The sequence below is a fragment of the Otolemur garnettii genome, unplaced genomic scaffold (assembly GCF_000181295.1).
Source record: "Otolemur garnettii isolate 467f Iridium unplaced genomic scaffold, OtoGar3 scaffold00021, whole genome shotgun sequence".
Taxonomy (NCBI): Eukaryota; Metazoa; Chordata; class Mammalia; order Primates; family Galagidae; genus Otolemur; species Otolemur garnettii.
In genome coordinates, this window is record NW_003852416.1 from 23,476,513 (window position 1) to 23,497,607 (window position 21,095).

Here is a 21,095-nt window from a genome sequence, read left to right on the forward strand (position 1 = left end):
TTAAGCCCAGGAGTTGGAGGTTGCTGTGAGCTGTGAGGCCATAGCACTCTACCCAGGGGGATAGCTTGAGGCTCCGTCTCAAAAAAAAAAAAAAAAAATTCAAAAAAAAAATTTCTTTTGCGAAGTGACTATTACGTGTTCCTCTTGGTTTTGGTCTTGGTTGGGGAGGGGAATTGAGCTGGGCTCTTGAGGATGAACAGAGGTGTTTCCAGATGTTGATGAGGAAGAAGGGCATCCTGGAAAGACATCACAGACCGGAAAGGTGTGGTGATGGGGCTGATGCCATAGGCCCAGGGCTAGGGAGGGGGCAGGGGCTGGGGTTGAGAAGATAGCCTCATGCTGGGTAGACATAGCCTCCTGGGTCACAGTAGAGAGTTTAGAGGTGATTCTGTGGGCAATTTGGAAGCCACTGGTGGACTTTAAGCTGGAGAGTCATAGTACCTGATTTAGGTTTCAGGAAAGCCTCCTGGGCGTAAGATGAGGAGGAACACTTGTGTCCAAGGGTGGAGATGAGGCCAGCATGGGACTGTGCCAGTAGAGTGGAGAGGAGGGGACAGAGCTCTGAGGCACAGAGGCAGGGACGTCTGGAGGTGAACACAGGTGTATAGGACTCTCCCTCATCTGGCTGGTGTGCGTTTCCCAGCTTAGTGCCTCTGGAGGAGGTTTGTGAACCAGCCACAGTGCCTGAGGTGCTGCGGCACAGGTGGGTAGCTGGCAGGGCACACACAGTAAGGGGCTCTCCCCTCTTCCCACACCTCCGTCTTCCCCAGGATGCTGCGGAACAACCGCATCAGCTGTGTCCACAACGAGAGCTTCACGGGGCTGCGCAACGTCCGACTCCTCTCACTCTATGACAACCAGATCACCACCGTCTCCCCGGGGGCCTTTGACACCCTCCAGTCCCTCTCCACACTGTGAGTCCCGCCTCGGAGGGCAGGCCGGCTGAGACTCAAGGAGCAGTCATCTGGGAACCCCACTCCCACCATCCCCGGGGGGGAGTCTTCTTGGGTGGCCACTTTTGAAGAGCTTGCTTGGGATGTAGAGAAACATTTGTGGGGACATAGATTCCTCCACTTTGGAGTGCCATCTCTGGTCATAAGAGCTGATCCTCTGGGTGGTGTTGGTTGTCTGGGAAAGCGTGTCGGGTGGCTGGCGTGTGGCACATCCTACCATGGTGGACAAGAGAGATTTTGCTGGGACAACTGAGACCAGCAGGGTCTTCATGGCCGCCTGCCCTCCTCTTCCAGAAACCTCCTGGCCAACCCTTTCAACTGCAATTGCCAGCTGGCCTGGCTGGGTGACTGGCTGCGGAAACGCAAGATCGTGACAGGGAACCCACGATGCCAGAACCCAGACTTCCTGCGGCAGATCCCGCTGCAGGACGTGGCCTTCCCCGACTTCAGGTGTGAGGAAGGTAACTTGTGGCCCCGGCGGCAGGGGAGAGGTCAGCGGCTGGGCAGGTCAGCAGGATGGGAGGACCAGAAGGGGGCATGCTGATGGGAGGCCTCACCGGCTGGTGCCTCTGTGTGGTTATAAGAGCAGTAATGTGCTAATCATTAAAAAAAATGGGGAAATGTGGAGAAAAGGACATAAACACGACCTATTATCCCAACGCTCAGAGAAAATCTTAACACTTTGAGTGGGTTTTCCTCATGGAAGTCCATTTAACCCAGAGACCTGCCTCCTGGCTGTTCGGAAGTGTTCTGACTTAGAGGGTCACCCTGTCCTTGATATGTTATGGGACCCTCCTGAGTCTCATCCCCCACATGTGGGAAACCCTGGCCACTTTTTGCTACAATGCCCCATTACAGCCTCTGAACTCCCAGTCTCTCCCTGGTGGCCACCCCCTGCTTCCTGGAACCAAACCTAACCCCGTCCCTCAGTTTTTCCCTAGAGCACCATGTATACAAGGTCGCCATAGAAGGTAGATTTTTCCTAACAGTGACACAGCCGGGTTGCTTCTCAGCCCAGATGTCCCTGTCCTTAGAGTCTTAGTACTCTGCCACTGGGAATCTCTTCCTGACTGACCTCGCAGCCCCCTTCCCCCTTCTGGGTGCCAAGATGCTGCTCTTCCCCTTCCTCGCCCCTCCCACCCCCCACCTGCTGGCAGCAGCCTGTCCAGGCCACATGGAGGTGAAGTGATTTTGCATCAGCTAGACCTGGGCTCAGACCTCATCTTACCTCTCTCACCAGCTTTATGACCTGAGCAAGCATCCAACCTCTTCAGGTCTCAGTTGAATGGAAATTCATTCATTCTGTTTTGAAGGCTGCTGTGTGCCCTTTGCTGAATTGTTAAGGAGATAATGTTGCTATAGTGCCTAGTAGTTATAGCCACTCAAAAAATGGTAGGCCAGGCACAGTGGCTCAAGCCTGTAATGCTAACACTCTGGGAGGCCAGAGTAAGTGGATTACCTGAGCTCACAGGTTCGAGACCAGCCTGAGACAAGCAAGACCTTGTCTTTAAAATAGCCAGGCATTATGGTGGACACCTGTAGTATCAGCTACTTGGGAGGCTGAGGCAAGAGAATTGCCTGCCCCAGGAGTTAAAGGTTGCTATGAGCTGTGATGCCACAGCATTCTACCCAAGGCAACAGCTTGAGGCTCTATCTCAAAAAAAAAGAAGAAGAAGAAGAAATTGCATGGCTACCATCCTCTTTTCTGCCTTTCTGGCTTCCACCTGGGGTCTGAGGAGGAAGAGATCAGCCCAAGACTTATTTCAACCTCAAAATTGATCCAGGGGCCTTTGTCCCTGCTGGAAGAAGGGGAGTGGTGCGGCATAGAGGAGACTAACTGTGGCCATGGGGTCAGAGAGGGTCTTTTGAGTGGCCCTGCCTGACGGGGCTTCCTCCTTAGGCCAGGAGGAGGTGGGCTGCCTGCCCCGCCCGCAGTGTCCCCAGGAGTGCTCCTGCCTGGACACGGTGGTCCGATGCAGCAACAAGCACCTCCAGGCCCTGCCCAAGGGCATCCCCAAGAATGTCACAGAACTGTAAGTAGCCTAAGCCCACAGGACAGAAGGGGTTGGGACTTGGCAGCGGGAGGGAAGGCGACCCAGAGCAGATGTGGGCAGGTATTACTGAGTAGAAGCTGGGGTTAGATGGGCAGAGTCTGATTTTGCTACTTTCTAGCTCCTTGGGGAACAGGGAAGAGCCCTCCTGAGGGCTATAGTTGGTGCAGCCCTGTGCTGGGCCCCGCTGGGCTCAGCTTCTGGAGTGTGGGTCACCACTTAGCAAATTCTAGTCTCTAGGCGAAGATGGAAGATGGGAGGGGAGAGGTTCAAGCATCTTGAACCACAAGCTGTATCCTGTAGAAATGGAACCCGTGGGAAGCCGTGGGCTTGGCGGATTTGGGTGGGCTTGGCTTTAAGGGTGATAACATGAATAGCAGTGGATATAGTTGGAGCCAGAGGGGAGGTGAAGATGGGAGAACAGAGGTGGCTGTGGCAAGAGCCTGGGCTTAGATGGTGGTGTGTAGTCACGGGTAACGTGAGAGAGGAGCAGAAGGAAATGAGAGGCCGGTGGGCAAGGGGAGCCAGCAGTCATGGGGTGGCTGCACAGGGAGTTGGAGAAGCGACATGAGGGGTCAGAGCCTAGAATGGGTGCTGATGGAATTGGGAGAAGCTGGTTGGGAAAGTTTGGCTCAGCACCAGCAGGCAGTAAGGGGCCCTCGTAGCTGGGAAGTGACCTGTAACATGCAAATCAGATCTTTTTGTCCAGGAAAGAGTAGAATAGCAGGGACTGCGTGAGACCCAAGCAGTGCCCACAACAGGGAGGAGGCTGACAGGGTGAGAAAGGACGTGTTAAGGAAGCCAAGAGAGACTTCACTTCTCAGTGGCTTTTACTGGGTTCTTTGGGTGGAAACTTCCCAAATGGCCTAAACAACAGTTGTTTTCTCCTCTCATGAATAACTTTGGGCTGCTTGATCATGTGGTCTATGTGTAGAAGAGGAATGAAAAGAGATCCCTTACTGCAGGAAGGTTCTCCCCTGGGTGGGCAGTGGGGGACACTGCTAATGCTGCTGTGTTCTCTCCTCTCCTTAGCTATCTGGACGGGAACCAGTTCACTCTGGTTCCAGGACAGCTATCCACCTTCAAGTACCTGCAGCTTGTGTGAGTATCTGGGCCTAACTCCAAGGACGGGAGAGTCTTTGTCATCTAGCCATCGTGGCTCCAGCTTTCCCTGTAGACCCCATTTCTAGGCAGAGCCTGCTTTACCTCTTACCTCCGCCCCTCTGGGAACATCTGTGTCTGGAGCTGTTTTGCCACCTAGTGGCCAAGCTTGGGAATTGCACTGTTCCAGCCCAGGCAATGTCCCTAAACCTCCCCAAGCCTGGTCACGGACTGCTAATACAGGCTCTCCTTGCAAGGATGGGAGCCAAGACGGCGGGGTCCAAGATCAGCCTCCAAACCAAATACAAAATATGGCAGCTATAAATACACATCTGTAACTAAGTTTTTCTCTAGGCTCACATCTGCTTTTTTTGTTACTTCTACTTTTGACCTTTTCCACCATGGAAATAACAAAATAAGTCTCTGGGTAATAAGTTCAGCTCCTCTTAGCCTTCCAACATAGTTAGCATCTCACTTCAATCATCTTTATCTGCTCATTGGCCAGATTCTACCAAAAAGAAGTCTAGCAGTAGGCAAAGGGGAAGGAGGAGCCCGAGGACAGCAAGGTCTTGGGAAAGGTGGGAAGGTGAGAGTTGGGAGAAGAAGGGTGGTCCATGGTGCCACCTGCTGCAGGGTGGTCCATGGTGCCACCTGCTGCAGGGTGGCTCTGAGAGAACACTGTGGTGACCTGGGCTCCAGGGGCCAGGGGCTTGGGGTTAGAGCCTGGTTCTCCTGTGACCAGCTGGGTGGCCCTGGTGAGTTAATCATTGTGAAGCTCTGGGTCTTCATTTGCAAAATGGGGTTACTCTGCCCCACTAGGATTGCTGGAGGGCTAGTGAACCAACCTGTGGAAATGCTAGCAGGAGAGAGAGGAGAGAGCAGTAGAGCTGGCAGTTGGAAGGTTGCCTATGTCCTTGGTGGGCACATTTCTGCAGTGGAAGGGGCAGAGCCAGGCTCTGCTTACAGAGGGGTGGAGAGCTGAGAAGTGGAGGCATGTGGGCCTGGGAACCTGGAGGCAGTTCAGGGAGCAGAGCACAGAGCTGTGGCTAATGAGTGTCATGCACTGAGGCCATGGGCCAAGTGCTCCTCTCCACCCCCAGGTGCCCCCCACAGTGCCAGTGGGAGCCCTGTCCACTAGGCAGGGACAGCCATTGGGTAGATGGGGGAGGGGAAGGCGCCCATGGCTGCAAGCCAGGGTTGAGTTCTTCCTTTCTAAACTATAATGCTTTTGCCTTTTCCAGGGACCTGAGTAACAACAAGATCAGTTCCTTAAGCAATTCCTCCTTCACCAACATGAGCCAGCTGACCACTCTGTGAGTCCCAGCCAGGGAGGGGGAGTGACACCTGGGGCCACGACTACCAAGACATTCCCCAAGCCCCAGCCTGTGCTGGGCACTGCTCACAGCCACTTGCAGGTGCCACATGCCAGAGAGTGTGCTGGGGCCCAAGAGCCTAAAAACTTTTTAAAACATCTGTCATTGTGAAACAGAACATATGGTACATACAGAAAAATGCAAAAGATAGAAATGTGTGGTTTAAAAAATACTCATAAAGCTAGCACACATGGAGATAACCACGTCAGAAATAGGACACTGCTCACACCCCGAAGCCCCTTTGTCCCTTTCTGACCATGAGTCCTCTCCCCGACCCCAGGGCAGCCCCCGCCTGACTTATGATGATTACTCCTTTGATATCTCTATAGTATTGCTATGTACACGTGCATTTCTAACTAATATGGTTTAATTTTGCCCATTTTTAACCTTGTATAAATTGAATCATACAGCATATATTCTTCTATGTCTGGCTTCTCTTGCTTAGCGTTGTGTTTGTGAGGTCCGTTCCTATTGTGTAAAGCTGTGGTCTGTTTGTTTTTGTTGCTACATAATGGGCCTTTGTAGGAATGGGCTGTGAGTGCCTCGTCCTTTCTACCATTGATGCTTATTGGAGTTTTCTCCAACATGGACTGTTGTGAGCAGTGACCCTCTGAACATTTTTGTGCCCATATTCTAACGTGTTTTAGTGATGTCTTTACATTCTGAGCATTTGCTCAGAACGCATTACTAAGTGTCCCTTACATGTATTTGCCTGGTGGTCGAGAGTGTGTCTTGTTCACCTTCCAACACAACATTTTATAGATGAAACTTCAGGGACTTTCTTAGGGCTCTATAGTGTTCAAACAGTAGAGCCAGTACCCCAAAAAAGGAGGGACCCTGGCCCAACCGGTCTTTGGGAGGATGTGGGCCTGAGGCCATGAATACTCATTCTGGGCTATCCTCCCCTCACCTGGGATCTGCTTCTCAACTTGTTCCTATTTCATGGCAAGCTGGTGACTCAGTTGTTCCTTCTGGGTGAGATTTAGCCTTGGAAGGGCCCTCTGGATCCCTGGTGCCTGTGTGGGAAGCTGTCCTGGTGTAGGGTCCTGTTTTCAACCAGTAGATCCTGGCCTCCGGGGGACATATGACAAAGTCTGGAAATATTTTTAGTTGTCAGAACTCAGAGGGAAGGCGCCACTGGTGTCTAGTAGATAAAGGCCAGGGGTGCTGTAAGCAGCCTGTAGTACACCCGCAGCCCCACACAGACTTGTGCATAGTGCAGAGGGTGAGGACTCCTGGGCTAAGTGGTCTTGGCAACAGCGTCCTTTCCTGTGAAAGGACTGTCTCATTTCCTTTATTCTCTTTAAATCAGGATGGACAGAGTTCATGTGCAATTTATAGCTTTAGTGAGTGTAATTTATATAGAATAAATTGCATATACTTCAAGTTTAGGATTTAGTAAATTTTCTTTCAGTTTTTTGAGACAGATTTTCACTCTTTTGCCCAGACTGGAGTGCAGTGGTATCAGCCTAGCTCACTGCAACACCAGCTCCTGGGTTCAAGTGATCCTCCTGCCTCAGTCTCCTGAGTAGCTGAGACTATAGGCACCTGCTACCACACTCAGCTGATTTTCAAAAATTTTTTTTGTAGAGACAGTAGTTGGGGGGGTTCTATTACCCAGGCTGGTCTTGAGCTCCTGACCTCAAGTGATCCTCCTACCTTGACCTCCTCAAATTGCTATGTTTACATGTGTGAGCCACGGCACCTGGCCAGAATGTGATAAGTCCTGACACATGCACACACCCAGGGAACCACCATGAGCTCAGCGGCTGGGCCCTTTGAGATCCCTCCCTCCTACTGCTCCTAGCCCCAGGGACTGCTGGTCTGGTTTGTCACTGTAGGTTAGCTTACATTTTCTAAAGTCTTGCATAAGTAGAATCCCAGTACAAACTCTATCGCACCTTCACCCAGCATGATTACCGTGAGATTTGTCCACGGTGCTGTGTGCACTGGCAGTGTCTTCCTTTTGACTGCTGAGCAGTGTTCTGTTGTACGGATGTGCCACAGTTTGTTTATCCATCCACCTGTTGACAGACACCTGAGTTGTTTCCAGTGTGAGGCAATTACACAGGTATCATTTCCCTTATCAGTCTGCCTGTCTGCCCCGGATGGATTCATTTACTCAGAAGCATTTTGAGACAGAGGTTTAACCTACAGGCTCTGGAAACTGAGAACCTTAATGAAAGCCCTCCTAGGCTCAGTGCCTGTAGCTCAGTGAGTAGGGCACCGGCCACATTCACCGAGACTGGCGGGTTTGATCCCAGCCTGGGCCTGCTAAACAACAATGACAACTGCAACCAAAAAATAGCCAGGCATTGTGTTGGGCGCCTGTAGTCCCAGCTATTTGGGAGGCTGAGGCAAGAGAATCGCTTAAGCCCAAGAGTTTGAGGTTGCTGTGAGCAGTGATGCCACAGCAGTCAACTGAGGGCAACATAGTGAGACTGTCCAAAAAACAAAATGAACAAAGCCCTCCTAATAATGATTCACTTCTCTGAACCTCTGTTTCTTCATCTAAAAGATGGGGGTAATAACACTATCTTCCTCACAGTCACAGCTTCCTAATGGTAAATTATTATAGAAGCCAGGACATCACCTCTCTGCCCTGGAAATGATGGGCTGAGAGGATGGGCTCCCCCAAGGAGGCCCTGGTCAGGTGTCACCTTTACAGGAACCTGCCTGTGCCCCTTGCTGGTGCAGCCTCATTCATAGGGACAGCAGCTTGCCTTTACTGAGAGTCTATTTGGAGCTGGGCACTGGGCTAGGAGCTTCCCCTGGGTTTTCATACTTACCCCGCAGAAAAGCCCTATCAAGTTGACATCATTTTTCTTCTTCATATTTTACAGTTAAGGGAAGTGATTGAGGCAGGAGGGGGTTAGGGGACATGGCCAGGTTCACCTACTGATTGGGGCAGGGTCTGGGCCCCACTCTATCTACTGCCCGGCCTCCCCTCAGAGGGCACAGAGGCTGCCAGCATGCTGAGGGGTGGCTGTGCCTGTGGAGCCCGGGCAGTGTGCTGTTTTCATCCTCCTCCTCCTCCTTCCTCCCACAGGATCCTCAGTTACAACGCCCTCCGGTGCATTCCTCCTCTGGCCTTCCAGGGCCTCCGCTCCCTGCGCCTGTTGTAAGTCTCCCCGTTCCTCCAGGAAGCCACCCCGTGAGGGCCCTACCACTCACCTGGTGGGCAGAAATGTCTAGGGCAGAAGGGCCTGTGTTCCATGGTGGGACTCCAGAATACTTTCATTCTGTACAAGCTGAGTCATGAATAGGAGATGATCTAAGAAATGGGGATTGCTGTCAACCCCAACTTGAGTTTGTGATATTAGGGAGTGCATCTAAGATAAGGTCACTTTTCATTTGCATGTGAGACTTCTATTCCAGTTGAAAATGTTTATTTGCAAGAAATTTGTGTACTCTTTTTTTTTTTCTTCTCTGTCACTCTGGGTACAGTATCATGATCATAGCTCACAGCAACCTACTAGGCTCAAGAGATCCTCTTGCCTCAAACTCCCAATTCCCAATGTGGACTTTTCTATGAATTGCCACTGGGAGATTTTGCTCTCTGTTTTGTCCACTGAGATGGCCTGGCACGAGGCAAGCTGACATACTCCTAGCCCTGATCTATGGCTGGCCTCAGTAATTTCCTGACAAGCAGAAGGGTCGGGTCCTCAGGCTCCAGCTAAAAAAGGGAGAGCACTTGATACACGAGTCCTATTCATTATATAAATATGCTGCTTCTGTTATTTATAAAGGCAAAAATGGAGACCTCCAGAAGGACTCGGGGACAGGGCAAGTAACCTGGATTATTAAGGGCTCCCTCTTTCTTCCCTGTGGCCAGTAGGACAGGGTGTCCCTCACAGTACTGACCAAGAGGTCTGGAAAGTAAAGACGGCCTGTCCCCCCTTAGCAGAGGGCCAGGCCTGTCCCTGTCGCGGATCCCCTATCTCTGTCCCTGGGTGAGACACCAGAAGCCACTTCTCTCCTCAGGTCCCTCCATGGCAATGACATCTCCACCCTCCGAGAGGGCATCTTCGCTGACGTGACCTCCCTGTCTCACCTGTGAGTAATTCTGGCCCTCCTTTGGTTTAAATGGGCCTGGTTTCCAAGGAGGACTCCATCTCCTGAGATTTTCAGGACATTTTGCTTCTGTCCTGAAATTAAGCTTGTGATTGTCCCACGTGCACCCTCTTGGGCTCATACATTCACCAGCTCATCAGCCATGCAGTCAAGCAGGGAAACGATTCGTCACAGCAGTAATTAGGTTATAACAACTATTTACTGATGGCTAAGCACCTCACCTGCACCAGCTAGTATAATCCTCACAGTAATCCTACAATATACGTACTGTGATTCTTGTTCTACATGTGAGGAAATAGGCGCAGATAAAGTGAGAAGCTTGCTCCAGATTGCACGGCTAGGGGGTGGGGAGTTTCTGACTCCAGCACCAGGGCTCTTAAGCACCACACACATGCACTGTGCCCCTAATCTCACTCGGCCCAGGGATAAGCCCAGAAAATTTACGACCTCCGACAGGTGATATAATTGGATGTAGAATTGCTTCCAAAGCCATTTAGTTGACAGTGCTATGAGGATTCTTTAAAAGCAGTGGGCTTGACTCCTTAAAAGCTAAACACAGAATTACTATATGACCCAGCAATTCCACTCCGTGTTCACCCAAAGGAATGGAAAGCAGGGGCTCAAACAGATACTCATGCACTGGTATTAATAGTAGCATTATTCACAATGGCCCAGAGTGGAAACAGACTGTGTCCATCAACAGATGAATGCATAAACAAAAGGAAGTATAAATATATACACAATGGGATATTAGCCATAAAAAATAATGAAGTTCTGTTACGTGCTACAATATGTATGAGACTTAAAAACATGCTAAGTAAAATAAACCAGACGGCTCGGCGCCTATAGCTCAACCGGCTATGGCGCCAGCCACGTACACCTAAGGTGGCAGGTTCGAATCCCCAGCCCAGACCCTCCAAACAACAATGACGGCTGCAACCGAAAAATAGCCGGGTGTTGTGGCGGGCGCCTGTGGTCCCAGCTACTTGGGAGGCGGAGGCAGGAGACTCGCTTGAGCCCAGGAGTTGGAGGTTGCTGTGAGCTATAATGCCACGGCACTCTACCCAGGGGGACAGCTTAAGGCTCTGTCTCAAAAAAAAATAAAAATAAAAAAAAAATTAACCAGACAAAAGGGACAAAAAGTAGAATGGTGGCTGCTGGATGATGGTTGCCAGGGGCAGGGGGGAGGGGGCAGGAGGAATAGGGAGTTAGCATTTAGTGAGTATAGTGTTTCTGTTTGGGGTGATGAAAAAGTTTGCAAATATTAATGGTTAGTGGTGATGGTGGCACAATGCTGTGGATTTAAACAACGTCACTGAATTATCCACTTAAAATGGTAAAAATGGCAAATTTTATGTTATCTACGTTGTGCCCCATAAAAATGAAGAAATAAAGAAATGCTGGGCTGTGGCAGGGCCAGCCTGATTCCGGAGGCTGGGCTGGGTGCAGAGCAGACACATTCTGTCCTGGCATCTCTTGGCACAACCTGCTGAGGAGATGTAGGGGACATGGACTGTGGCTAGGGCCCTGGGCATGGCTGGTTCCTTTTGCTCTCTGCCCCATGCCCCATCTGCCAGGGCCGGGGTGGGCAGGCATCCCTAGGTTGGAGGGCCTTTGGGGTTCCCAGCATCTCTTCTTGAAGTTTGTTCATTCGATAATTTCACTAGGTTTTCCCAGTTGTAAGACTCAGTTTTTCTACATTTTAATCTCTAAAATCAGAGTATACCTTAAAATGATGTGTATATTTATTATGGTACTGTTTCTCCACCCCTCCCAAAGTATATTAGGTCAGTGGCATCTAACAGTTTAGACTTGAGGAAGTAAAATAGTAACAGTTGCCACTCTTTGAGGATCTGTTTGAGTCAAATACCATACTGTGTGCTTTATCTACAGTGTCTCGTTGACTCCGTGACCAAAATGGGAAATAGGTTTTGTGTTATGTATCAGCTCCATTAGCAGGAATTATACTAAAGATTCCAGGGCCCATCAGGGCTCAGTGGGAGTAGTGTAGTGATTGATTAGCAATGTCTGCTGTGGAAGTAGACGGGGTAATCCTCCTAAGAGATAGGATTTATTATTTCCATTTTACAGTCCCCGGTTCTGGAAAGTTGTGCAGCTTCCCTAGGTCATAAAGCTAGGAGATAACAGAAACAGGATTTGAATTTAGGTGTGTCTGATTCCAAAGCTCTTTATTTATTCTTTATTGCCTCAATAAATATGTCCTAGGTAACCAGAATGAGTCATATGCTGAGGAATTTACTAACACAAGCTTTTGGCCTCTGTGACCACTAAGGATATTGTAAAGGGAATTCAAAGGAAGCAGTGACTAATTCTAAGTATGAAGAGCTTCAAAGCTGAGGTGTCAGGTATCCTGCCAATGAAGAGAGACTGGGAGTCTAATTTGGAGGAGGTGGGGAAGGGCATTCCAGGAAGAGGGAACAGCATGTACAAAGGCTTGGAGACAAGAATGGAAATGGCATATTTGGGGATGTTGTGTTGTACAGCACAGGATAAAAGGTGTTTAGTTGGAGAAAGAACGTGGGGTGAGAAGAGGTGAGTCTGGAAAAGAACATTGGAATTCTGTTGTGCCACGCTAAGGTGTTTAGACTTTATCTTATAGATAAAAGGCAATTGTGGAAGAATTAAGTTATAGAAAACTTCTGGAAAGCCAGTGGTGACATACAGAGGGTAGGAGGAGGCAGGAGTGAGCCTGGTTGGAGATAGTGGCTGTGGACAAAGCTCAGGCAGGGAAAGTGTTGTTTGTTGTTCTTGCTGACTCTAATTCACAGGAGTTGTTTCTATCTGTGTTGGATAATTTTGGGTTGTGGACTCATTTTTTTGACATTAATCTTTAGGCATTCTGGAGACCTAAATTGGAGATGCTACTCTCTGCAGAGGATTTATGCTTATCTCTGCTGGAACCAGGGGCTGCCATTGCCCTAGGACCACTTAGCCTTCTTTGCATAGCCCTGGGCTCTGCCCCTTGCCAGGCAGTGCCTTTCCAGCATCTGGTCCACCTTTCCCACCTTCGATCTCCCCTGTAGTGTATCTTCTGTGCTTGGCTATAAATGGATAGTTGGCCCCCTTTCCTCTCTCCTCAGGAGAACTGAGTAGCACCTGAGTACATCGTCTCTCTAGTTCGAAATCTAGCTAGAAGCTTTGTTTTCAAATGGGAAGTTAACAAGCAACATATGTTTTGAACAAACAAACTAAAGCTGCAAAAACAAATTTTGAACCTGTAATGGAAGCTGCCAAAACAAATTTTGAATCTATATCTATCTATAAATTCCAACTTTTTTTAGGAGACTATGACATCGGGCTAGAAGCCAGATCCAATTTATTTATTATTTGTTTGTTTTTGTTTTCTAATTTATAAGAAACAAACCAACAAATAAAGATCAGTTAAGTAGTGGTTACATTGCTAAAGCATGGCCTTGACATTACTGATAAGATGTGTTTGTTGATTGCTTCTAAGCCCAATTTCTCTACAAAACAGCATCTTCATGAAAGAACTATTTTATTGTTATGAAGCAACCTTGGGAATAAACTTTGCCCTTTCTACGCAGGGTTTAAAATAGAGACAAGCAGATGAAAGATGTACATGTACTTGCACTCAGGTGTGCACACGTACACACATGCTGTATTGACGTGCACACACACAGGCATTGTCTCCCTGTGCTCAAAAGCTGAGGCTGTTACAGAAAGATGTCTGAGCACTTACAAGGAGTTGAAGAATGGTAAGAGGATAACACGGACTCACTGCATTCACTCTGGGCTTCACAAAAGCCATATAAAATTTGAAGGGAGGGCCTCACCCAAGGCTCCATCACAAATCAGGGTTGGCCAAGAGTTAGCGTTCAGGTTTCCTGGTTCTTGACGGTGCCCGTATTCTAGCCCTCTGCTCCTGATGTGACTCTGGGTGGGCCTCTCCTGTCCTTTGGCAGTGTGGATGAGGGGCAAATGGTGTGACGGTGTGGTGGAGAGGCCCACATTTAAACCCTTTGAACTCTAGTCTAGGAATCAGGACTTGGGGCTACAGGTTCTTATTCTGCCATCAACAGTGAGATTCAGCCAATTCATTCTTCTCTCACCCATACGAAGGTTATTTTTAAGGTCTCTTATGGTTTGTAAGCACCCTTCACTGCCCTGGGCTTCAATACCCTGCACATCTCTCTGGTGCTGTTTACTTGGCAGTCAACTCACCCTTCATCCATCTGTCCATCTATCTATTGGCAAGTATCTACCTCTGCTAAGGTTCCCCAGTGCCATTCTTCATTGCTATAATCTGACATTTTGTTGCCTCTAATCTGCTGCAGGCTGGAAAATTAGATTTAGCATTTATTAAGAATTAGATGTGAAAAGTAAATATGTCTTGATTAAGTAAATTATGGCATGTTTATATGACAGAATAGCACTGTAATTTATTATTTGAGGAAAACCAAGAGGACTGTTTAATTTCAGTGATGGACAAATATGTTTCCAAGAATTGGAAGAGAATGTACTACTAATAAATTAATTACATTTATGGGATGATCGATGATTCTTTTCTTTTTGAATTTCCTTTGAAAGGCTTTGTGCCTTTCTCAAGCTTTGAGACAGGCATTCAGGCATTCAGCAAACATGAACTGATGCCTGCTAGTCTCTGGTGCAGCTGGGGATTTAGCAGTTCTGGCCCTCAGGGACCCCTTTCCACTGCCCATAGGTTCATCAGCAGACAGAAAGGCATGCAAATCCAGAGGGTGCCAAAATACATATACACATTTTGAGAAATAAAAAAACTGCATTAAAATCGTGATATTCAATATGTACCAACAACAGAAGATAAACACAAGTCCTATTTGACTTCTGCACTTGTAAGAGGTGCTCCCAGTGGTTACCATCACTGTCCGTTACCATTATGGCAACTGCTGCTTGAACAACACCGCAAGGCCTCCCAGATCGTCCCTCATGCATATCACACATGGTACCCCGAGCCTCAGACGTATCATGAACGTGTGCAACTGTTAGGCGTGTTGGCGGTCCTGTTGCATACTAAACCTTCCACAACATTCTTGAGTTTCAAATACCGCTTCAAAATGGTCTTGTGTTCCTCAAACAACAACCGCACCTCCTCCACCATTCTCTTTCGCTGTCCTGCCTGTTGCACAGTAACACTAGCATTTATTTAATTAACGCCATCTTTTGAGCCAATGTCATCCTGCACATTGCTACCATAATTCAGTTCAACGTCGAAGAGTATTACATAGACAACATCTCTTAAATCTCTTAAAATGCGTACTTTTTTTTGTCCATCTGTAGGTTGCCTCGTAGTGGCACAGGCAGATTTAGCTTGGCTGAAGGAGATTTTAAGTCCCAGTGTATGCTAATCTCTGTAGTTGGTGACTCTGTGAAACAGCCAGGGGGAAAGCTATTTCAGTCCAGGTTACATAAATAGAAACCGGGCAGGGCCTTGGCATGTGCAGAGCAAATAGCTACTGTTTCATCTATTTCCAAATTATAGCGACAATCAACAACACAGGCTTATTTATACTTTCGCTGGGGTTTGTACCTGAACTTACAGTCCTTCTGGATTGTGGTGTGGCCTGGTTGCTGGGTCCCCAACCCCACCCTGTCTCATTGGGGCCTGTGTTTCTTCACACCCCACTGAATTCGTAGGAGTTTTCCTTGGGAAAATGGTCCCTAGATGAATGTGAAGTACAAATCCTACTGAAGAGAGGGCAAGGTGGGCCTTAGCCAGAAAAAGAAAGCCTTTTGATAAATTGAAGCTTGTACCATTGAATTCACCTGTGGCTTGATACAAAAACAACGTAAATCAAGTGTGAGTCAAGCCAGAATTTATATTTTTAAATAGCTTTATACATTACTTTGGCCCCATAGTTTTTATTTTTTTATTAGGAGTCAAGAAGGGATGCTTAGGTTGGAAGTGCAACTTTGTTGCTATTATGAGGGGCACCTGCACAAATCTGGTGATTTGTGAAGGTTCTAAGATATGTCAAATGCCTTCACATTCACAGGGCCTCAGATTTCATCTTTTCAGGCATATTCTCTAAATGAGGTGCCTTCCACTCTTTACCTTGGCTCATTACCTTGTAGTGCACTATAAAAAATATTTTTAAATCAATTCTGTATTTATCTTTTGAATTGTGCTTTTTATTAGTAAAGAAAAAACAATCTGGTGGATGTAAACATTTTAAATATACTGCAATCTTTGCATTTCTATTTTTTAAAAAGTCTTTGTTCTTTTTAACATTCTGGAGCTTCAAAGAATCAAAGCATCTGACCTTTCTGTACATCTGAGAGCCCCGGTGCTGTTCAGCGGAGACAGGAAGGTATCTCACGCGTCCCATTAGCCAGGATGGATGCCGTCAGCAAATAAGAATAGAAAAAAATTGAACACATGTCAAGGTTGAGCCTGCCTTCTTTTCTGAGCTGAGTATTCCCGTGGCTCCCATTTTAGTTCCATGTGCTTGTGTTTCTTCTCCCTCTGGACTGTAGGCTCTTTGTCAAATCATAAAGGGAGCCCCAGAGATGTTAAGTGAAGCGTTCAAGGTCACCTGGGCAGGGGGCAGCTGCATCAGGACCACAGTCCAAGTCTTATTCAGCCCACTTTATGAGATCGCATATTGTCAGCCTTGCTATTTTGGAGAATTCCTATTCAGAGCTGCTGCTGCTTTTATCAGACGGTACATATCTCAGGGGGAACCACTTCCTCTGTCTTGCCCAGAAACAGGGAAAATGGCAGTGTACCCACTGGTTACTTAACAAATGTGTCGGTTCTCATTAACATGATACAACCTTATAATTTCAAAGTAATGTTGCTATTGATGCACTTCAGGCATGAGGCACTGATTCTTTGATTGCTGAGTCAAAGAACTCTGGCCCTTTCTTTTCCCCAAATCTGTCTTGTCCATCTCAAAAGTCTTTCACTGTGGTGTAGTGAAAAGATTCTGAGTTCACCTGCTGGATTGGTGAGATATGAAGAGATTGGCAGTATTCAGTGTTGGTGCAAATGTGGGAGCAGGTATAGCTTACTCTGCTGGGCTCTGGAGTGGATACAACTTTGGGGAGGGCAGCTGTTAACACATTCCATGCCCTTTGTCCAACCCCTGACTCTACTTCTAGGCTCATATTCTACAGAAATGCTCACACCTCACAAAGAGGCATGTACAGGTGTTTGCTGCTGTTGGAAACAAAAAGAACACCAGCCACAGGGCAATTACTCACTAGGCTCTGGGCTGTCCACTCTGGGAGGTGCCATGAAGCAGTTTGACAAAGTGGGGTAGACACATATAGGCTGACCCGGGAAGATTTCCAAGACAGGCCATTCAGTGACAAGAGGTAAGCTGCTCAGTTGCGATGCAGAGCAGAATGTCATTTCTGGAGATGTGGGAAAGGCCTGGAAGGCTGCACACCTGAGCATGGTGACCATGGCACCACATGTCCACCTGTGGAGGGTGGGACAGTGGGGCGTTGGATTATTTTTTGTAATGAGGATGTAGCACATTAATTTAACCACTGCCCCACTGATGAGCACTTGGGGTTCCCAGTCTTTCTTTCTATTATAGACGACGCTGTCTCACAGATGCCCTCTCATGCTTGTGCAGGTGCATCTGTGAGCTAAACTGCCAGAAACAGAATTGCTGGGTCAAAAGGCAACTAGCCGCATTGGCAATTGTTTTTTTTGTTTTTTTGGGTTTTTTTTTTTTTTTTGCTTTCTTTTAAAATTTCAAATCAATATGAAGGCACCAATGTTTAGTTGACATTGTTTTCAATTCTATGGTAAAGTTCAAGTTGAAGTTGAGCCGTTCACGCAGGGGGCGTGCTGAACACCCTCACATTGTGTACATTGGGTGAGATCCCACTGATCACCCTCCCTTCCCCTCCTTCTTGCTAGACTATATTTGTGTTTTATCTTTTGTGTGGGTGTGTAGTTGTTTATATATTGGTTTCATATTAGTATTGTGTACACTTGATTGCATTGGCCATTTGGTAGATATCTCAACCTCCCTTCCACAAGAGTTCCACCATTTTGCACCCCCAAGTGCACAGGAACATGCCTTTTGGAAAATTGAGGTAATATTCACATAAAATGAAATTAACCTTTTTAACATGTACAACTCAGTGGCATTTTATCAGTCACAGTGTTGTGGGGGCAGAGACTTGCTTTGTGTGCAGTGTTTGAGGGCAGCTTACAACGAGAATGCATTCACATGTTCACTGCTTCATGAAAAATGAAAAAAAGAAGAAAAGAGTGTGGGCCTCAGAAGCAGACAGCTCTGCATCTAGATCCAAGTCTGCCCTTTGCTAGTTGTGTGACTCCAGAGAGATCACGTATTCCACCACCTGAGGCTCAGTTCCCTCATCTTTGAGATGGAGAAAAGGAACCATGCACTGTGGGGCTGAGAAGAACTTCTGCTGCACGACGGCAGGAAAAGCGTGTCTCCTTGCAGCAGTTCATGCTAGTTGCTTTCTTCCCCACATACACGGCAGGCAACACATTTGTAGGCTCTCGCTCCAATGGCACAGGTTCAAATCCCAGCTCCCCTGTTTCTCTGTGTGACCTTAGGACAGTTCCTGAACTTTTCTGGGCCTGGGTTTCTGCAGCTGTAAAATGGGGATAGTGTGTGGTGAGGACCAGGTGAGGTGATGCATATGCAGTGCTTAAAATAGCAGTGGTTAAAAGCACATGCTCGTGGAAGGGGGGCTGTTAGGAATTTTTTTTTTTTTTGAGACACAGTCTCAGTATGTCGCCCTCAGTAGAGTGCAATGGCATCACAGCTCACAGCAACCTCAAAGTCTTGGGCTTAAGTGATTCTCTTGCCTCAGCGTCCTGAGTAGCTGGGACTACAGGTGCCTGCCACAACACCTGGCTATATTTTGTTGTTGTTGTTGTTGTCATTGTTGTTTTAGCAGGCCCAGGCTCGGTTCAAACCCACCAACCCTGGTGTATGTGGCTGGCGCCCTAACCACAGCGCCAAACTGGCTGTTAAGATTTTTGGCAGCCCCTGGCACAGTGCCTGGGACCCTAGGTGCTTTGTGTAAGGACCCTATCAACCTGTAATGCCTGCTTTTCTCTGCCCCAGGGCCATTGGTGCCAACCCCCTGTACTGTGACTGCAGCCTCCGCTGGCTGTCTGGCTGGGTCAAGACTGGCTACAAGGAACCAGGCATTGCCCGCTGTGCAGGACCCCCAGACATGGAGGGCAAGCTGCTCCTCACCACTCCTGCCAAGAAGTTTGAATGCCAAGGTGAGCCCAGGAGCACAGGGGCCCATAGAACTTGTCCATCCCTGGTAGGGCCTTCCTGATATGCCTATGTCCCTGTGGTGACCGCTGGTGCGGGTGAGGTGACAGGAACAAGCCACCTGCTGCTTATTAGGATGGCTGCCTTCCAGTCCTGACATGTCATGAACTAAAAAAGCCAGAGAGAAAAATCTCAGGCCATCAGGGCTTTAATCCCCCGCTATGGTTATGTAAGGAAAATCAAAATAGTAGCAGTGTTTCTGAAAGTGCCACGCCTCTCTGCAGTGTGAGCCCTCAGACCTCCTTTGGTGCTCAGAATTAGCTTAAATCCATCTCAGTCCCTGGGAGAACCAAGGACTCAGCTGCTGCTCTCCTGACATTTGCAGAACTGCAGAGCATGAATGCGGCTGGAAGCTCATTGGGCTTTGCTCTGAGATGCCTCACCCCAGGCATCTGTAAACCCTTGTTCAGGGATTGACTGACTCACTGATGGCCCAGGCCCCAGGGATCCTGCTGAGTGCAGACAGGTGGCCCAGTGGCTGCCCCAGGCCTGGCTTTATGTTTAAGGGGCAGTTGGGAGAGGGCACCAGAGGCTGTGGGGCACGGCCTCTGCCCTCTGCAAGCTCAGAGGCCACCATCGGAAATGAAGCTGACAGCCTTAGGTTAATGAGAGGCCCCAGGCCACCCTCTGTGCAGGATGTTGTCACAACCATAGCAGTTCAGAGGTCATGATCTGCGGCTTGACTGTTAAAGCCAGCCAATTCATGTTCAAACACGTGGTCTGTGTTTATTTAACAGAGTGGGTTTGGTGCTGGTAGGAAGAGGTTTTTTTTTTTTTCTTACTTTTTATTGAAATACAACACACATATAGAAAAGTACACAGATCGTAAGGGAGTAGCTCACTGAATTTTTACAAACTGAACTCTGGAATTGAGAAAGAGAACCCCACCTGTGCCTCAGAAGCCCCTGTGTGTCCTTTGAGTCATTGCTGAGAAGCGTTTCATTTCTTTTCACACTTACGTATCTTCAGAGGAACCAATGTCCCACCTCTTCTAGGATCCTGTGGGGAAACTGGAGTAAACTGGCCAGCTCATTCTACTTAGTCTTAGGAGGTCCTGCTATCCCTGAGAGGTGGCGCCCCGGGTGGCCTGACTGCTGCTCCTCCATCCACCTCTGTGACCAGAGTGCCCTGGAGGCTGGAGAGGAGACTATAGCCAGGAAAGTGACAGGAAAGGGTCCTGGTTCAGGCTTGGAGAGAAGCAACCCTGAGGCAAATGGACCCTTTCTTCCTCTGGTGTGGCCGACTGAACTCAGGTGCAAGGCTGGCTGAGCCACTGTCTCCTCTCTGCCTCTGTCCTCCTGGTCAGTGGGTGCCAAGCTGGGGGTCATTGGTTCAGAAGGGCATGAAGGACAGAGGAGAGTTGGCCAACTTAGAAGTGGGGACTATGCCATCCTCATACTGCTGATGTGGTCTGGACGGCCACGTGCTGTGGTGGCTGCCTTCCAGCACGCCCGCAGATGAGATTTGCTGGTTTAGCCCTTCCCGCCCTGTGGCAGGGATGTCATAGCCCCACTTGGCAGGGGAACATCTGGAGGCTGGAAGGGTGGACAGGGTGAGGGTGCAAGCATGGTCTAGAGGAGGTGTAGGCAGCAAATCTCCCTGGGGCCGGGCTACTCAGGGCCAGGGGCTCCCATGCTGCCCCTCCTGCCCTGACACATCCCCCTCGCCATGGCAGGTCCTCCCACTCTGGCTGTCCAGGCCAAGTGTGATCCCTGTGTGTCCAGCCCGTGCCAGAACCAGGGCACCTGTCACCATGACCCCCTCGAGATATACAGGTGTGCCTGCCCCAGTGGCTACAAGGTGAGCGGAGGCTGGGGGAGGAGGGCCCTCATGTGTGCTATGGGGCAGGGCCAGGTCTGTCTTGTTCATCAGGCTGGCCCCGGAGATCAGATCACCGCCTGGCTCAGAGCAGGTGCTGGAATGAACCCATAATCCATGATGATGAGTGAATGAATGAATGAATGAATGAACAAATGCATGTTACTCCAGGCAGGGAGGCAGCACTGCTGAGGGCTGGCTGGCTTTTGGCTCATACTAGATTACTGGTATCCCTGGGGTCCCCATGGCTACTTTTCCCCCCAGGGCCGAGGCTGTGAGGTGTCCCTGGACAGTTGTTCTAGTGGCCCGTGTGAAAATGGTGGGACCTGCCACTCACAGGAGGACGAGGACTCTGGCTTCACGTGAGTTGCCTGGAGGGGCAGGAGCCTTGTGGGTGGGTGCTGATGGGTCCAGCACCCAAGC

General features: G+C 48.7%; 1 protein-coding gene across 1 annotated transcript in view; it reads left to right on the forward strand.

Annotated features, from left to right (window-relative positions):
- SLIT1 (slit guidance ligand 1) overlaps positions 1–21,095 on the forward strand; it is a 167,781-nt gene that overhangs the window by 130,771 nt on the left and 15,915 nt on the right. Inside the window, exons 19-28 of the mRNA XM_003787301.2 lie at positions 771–914; positions 1,248–1,414; positions 2,854–2,986; positions 4,037–4,105; positions 5,347–5,418; positions 8,528–8,599; positions 9,463–9,534; positions 18,636–18,799; positions 20,530–20,654; positions 20,937–21,034. Coding sequence (XP_003787349.1) covers positions 771–914; positions 1,248–1,414; positions 2,854–2,986; positions 4,037–4,105; positions 5,347–5,418; positions 8,528–8,599; positions 9,463–9,534; positions 18,636–18,799; positions 20,530–20,654; positions 20,937–21,034 — 1,116 coding nt within the window. The remainder of the gene's footprint in view (positions 1–770; positions 915–1,247; positions 1,415–2,853; positions 2,987–4,036; positions 4,106–5,346; positions 5,419–8,527; positions 8,600–9,462; positions 9,535–18,635; positions 18,800–20,529; positions 20,655–20,936; positions 21,035–21,095) is intronic.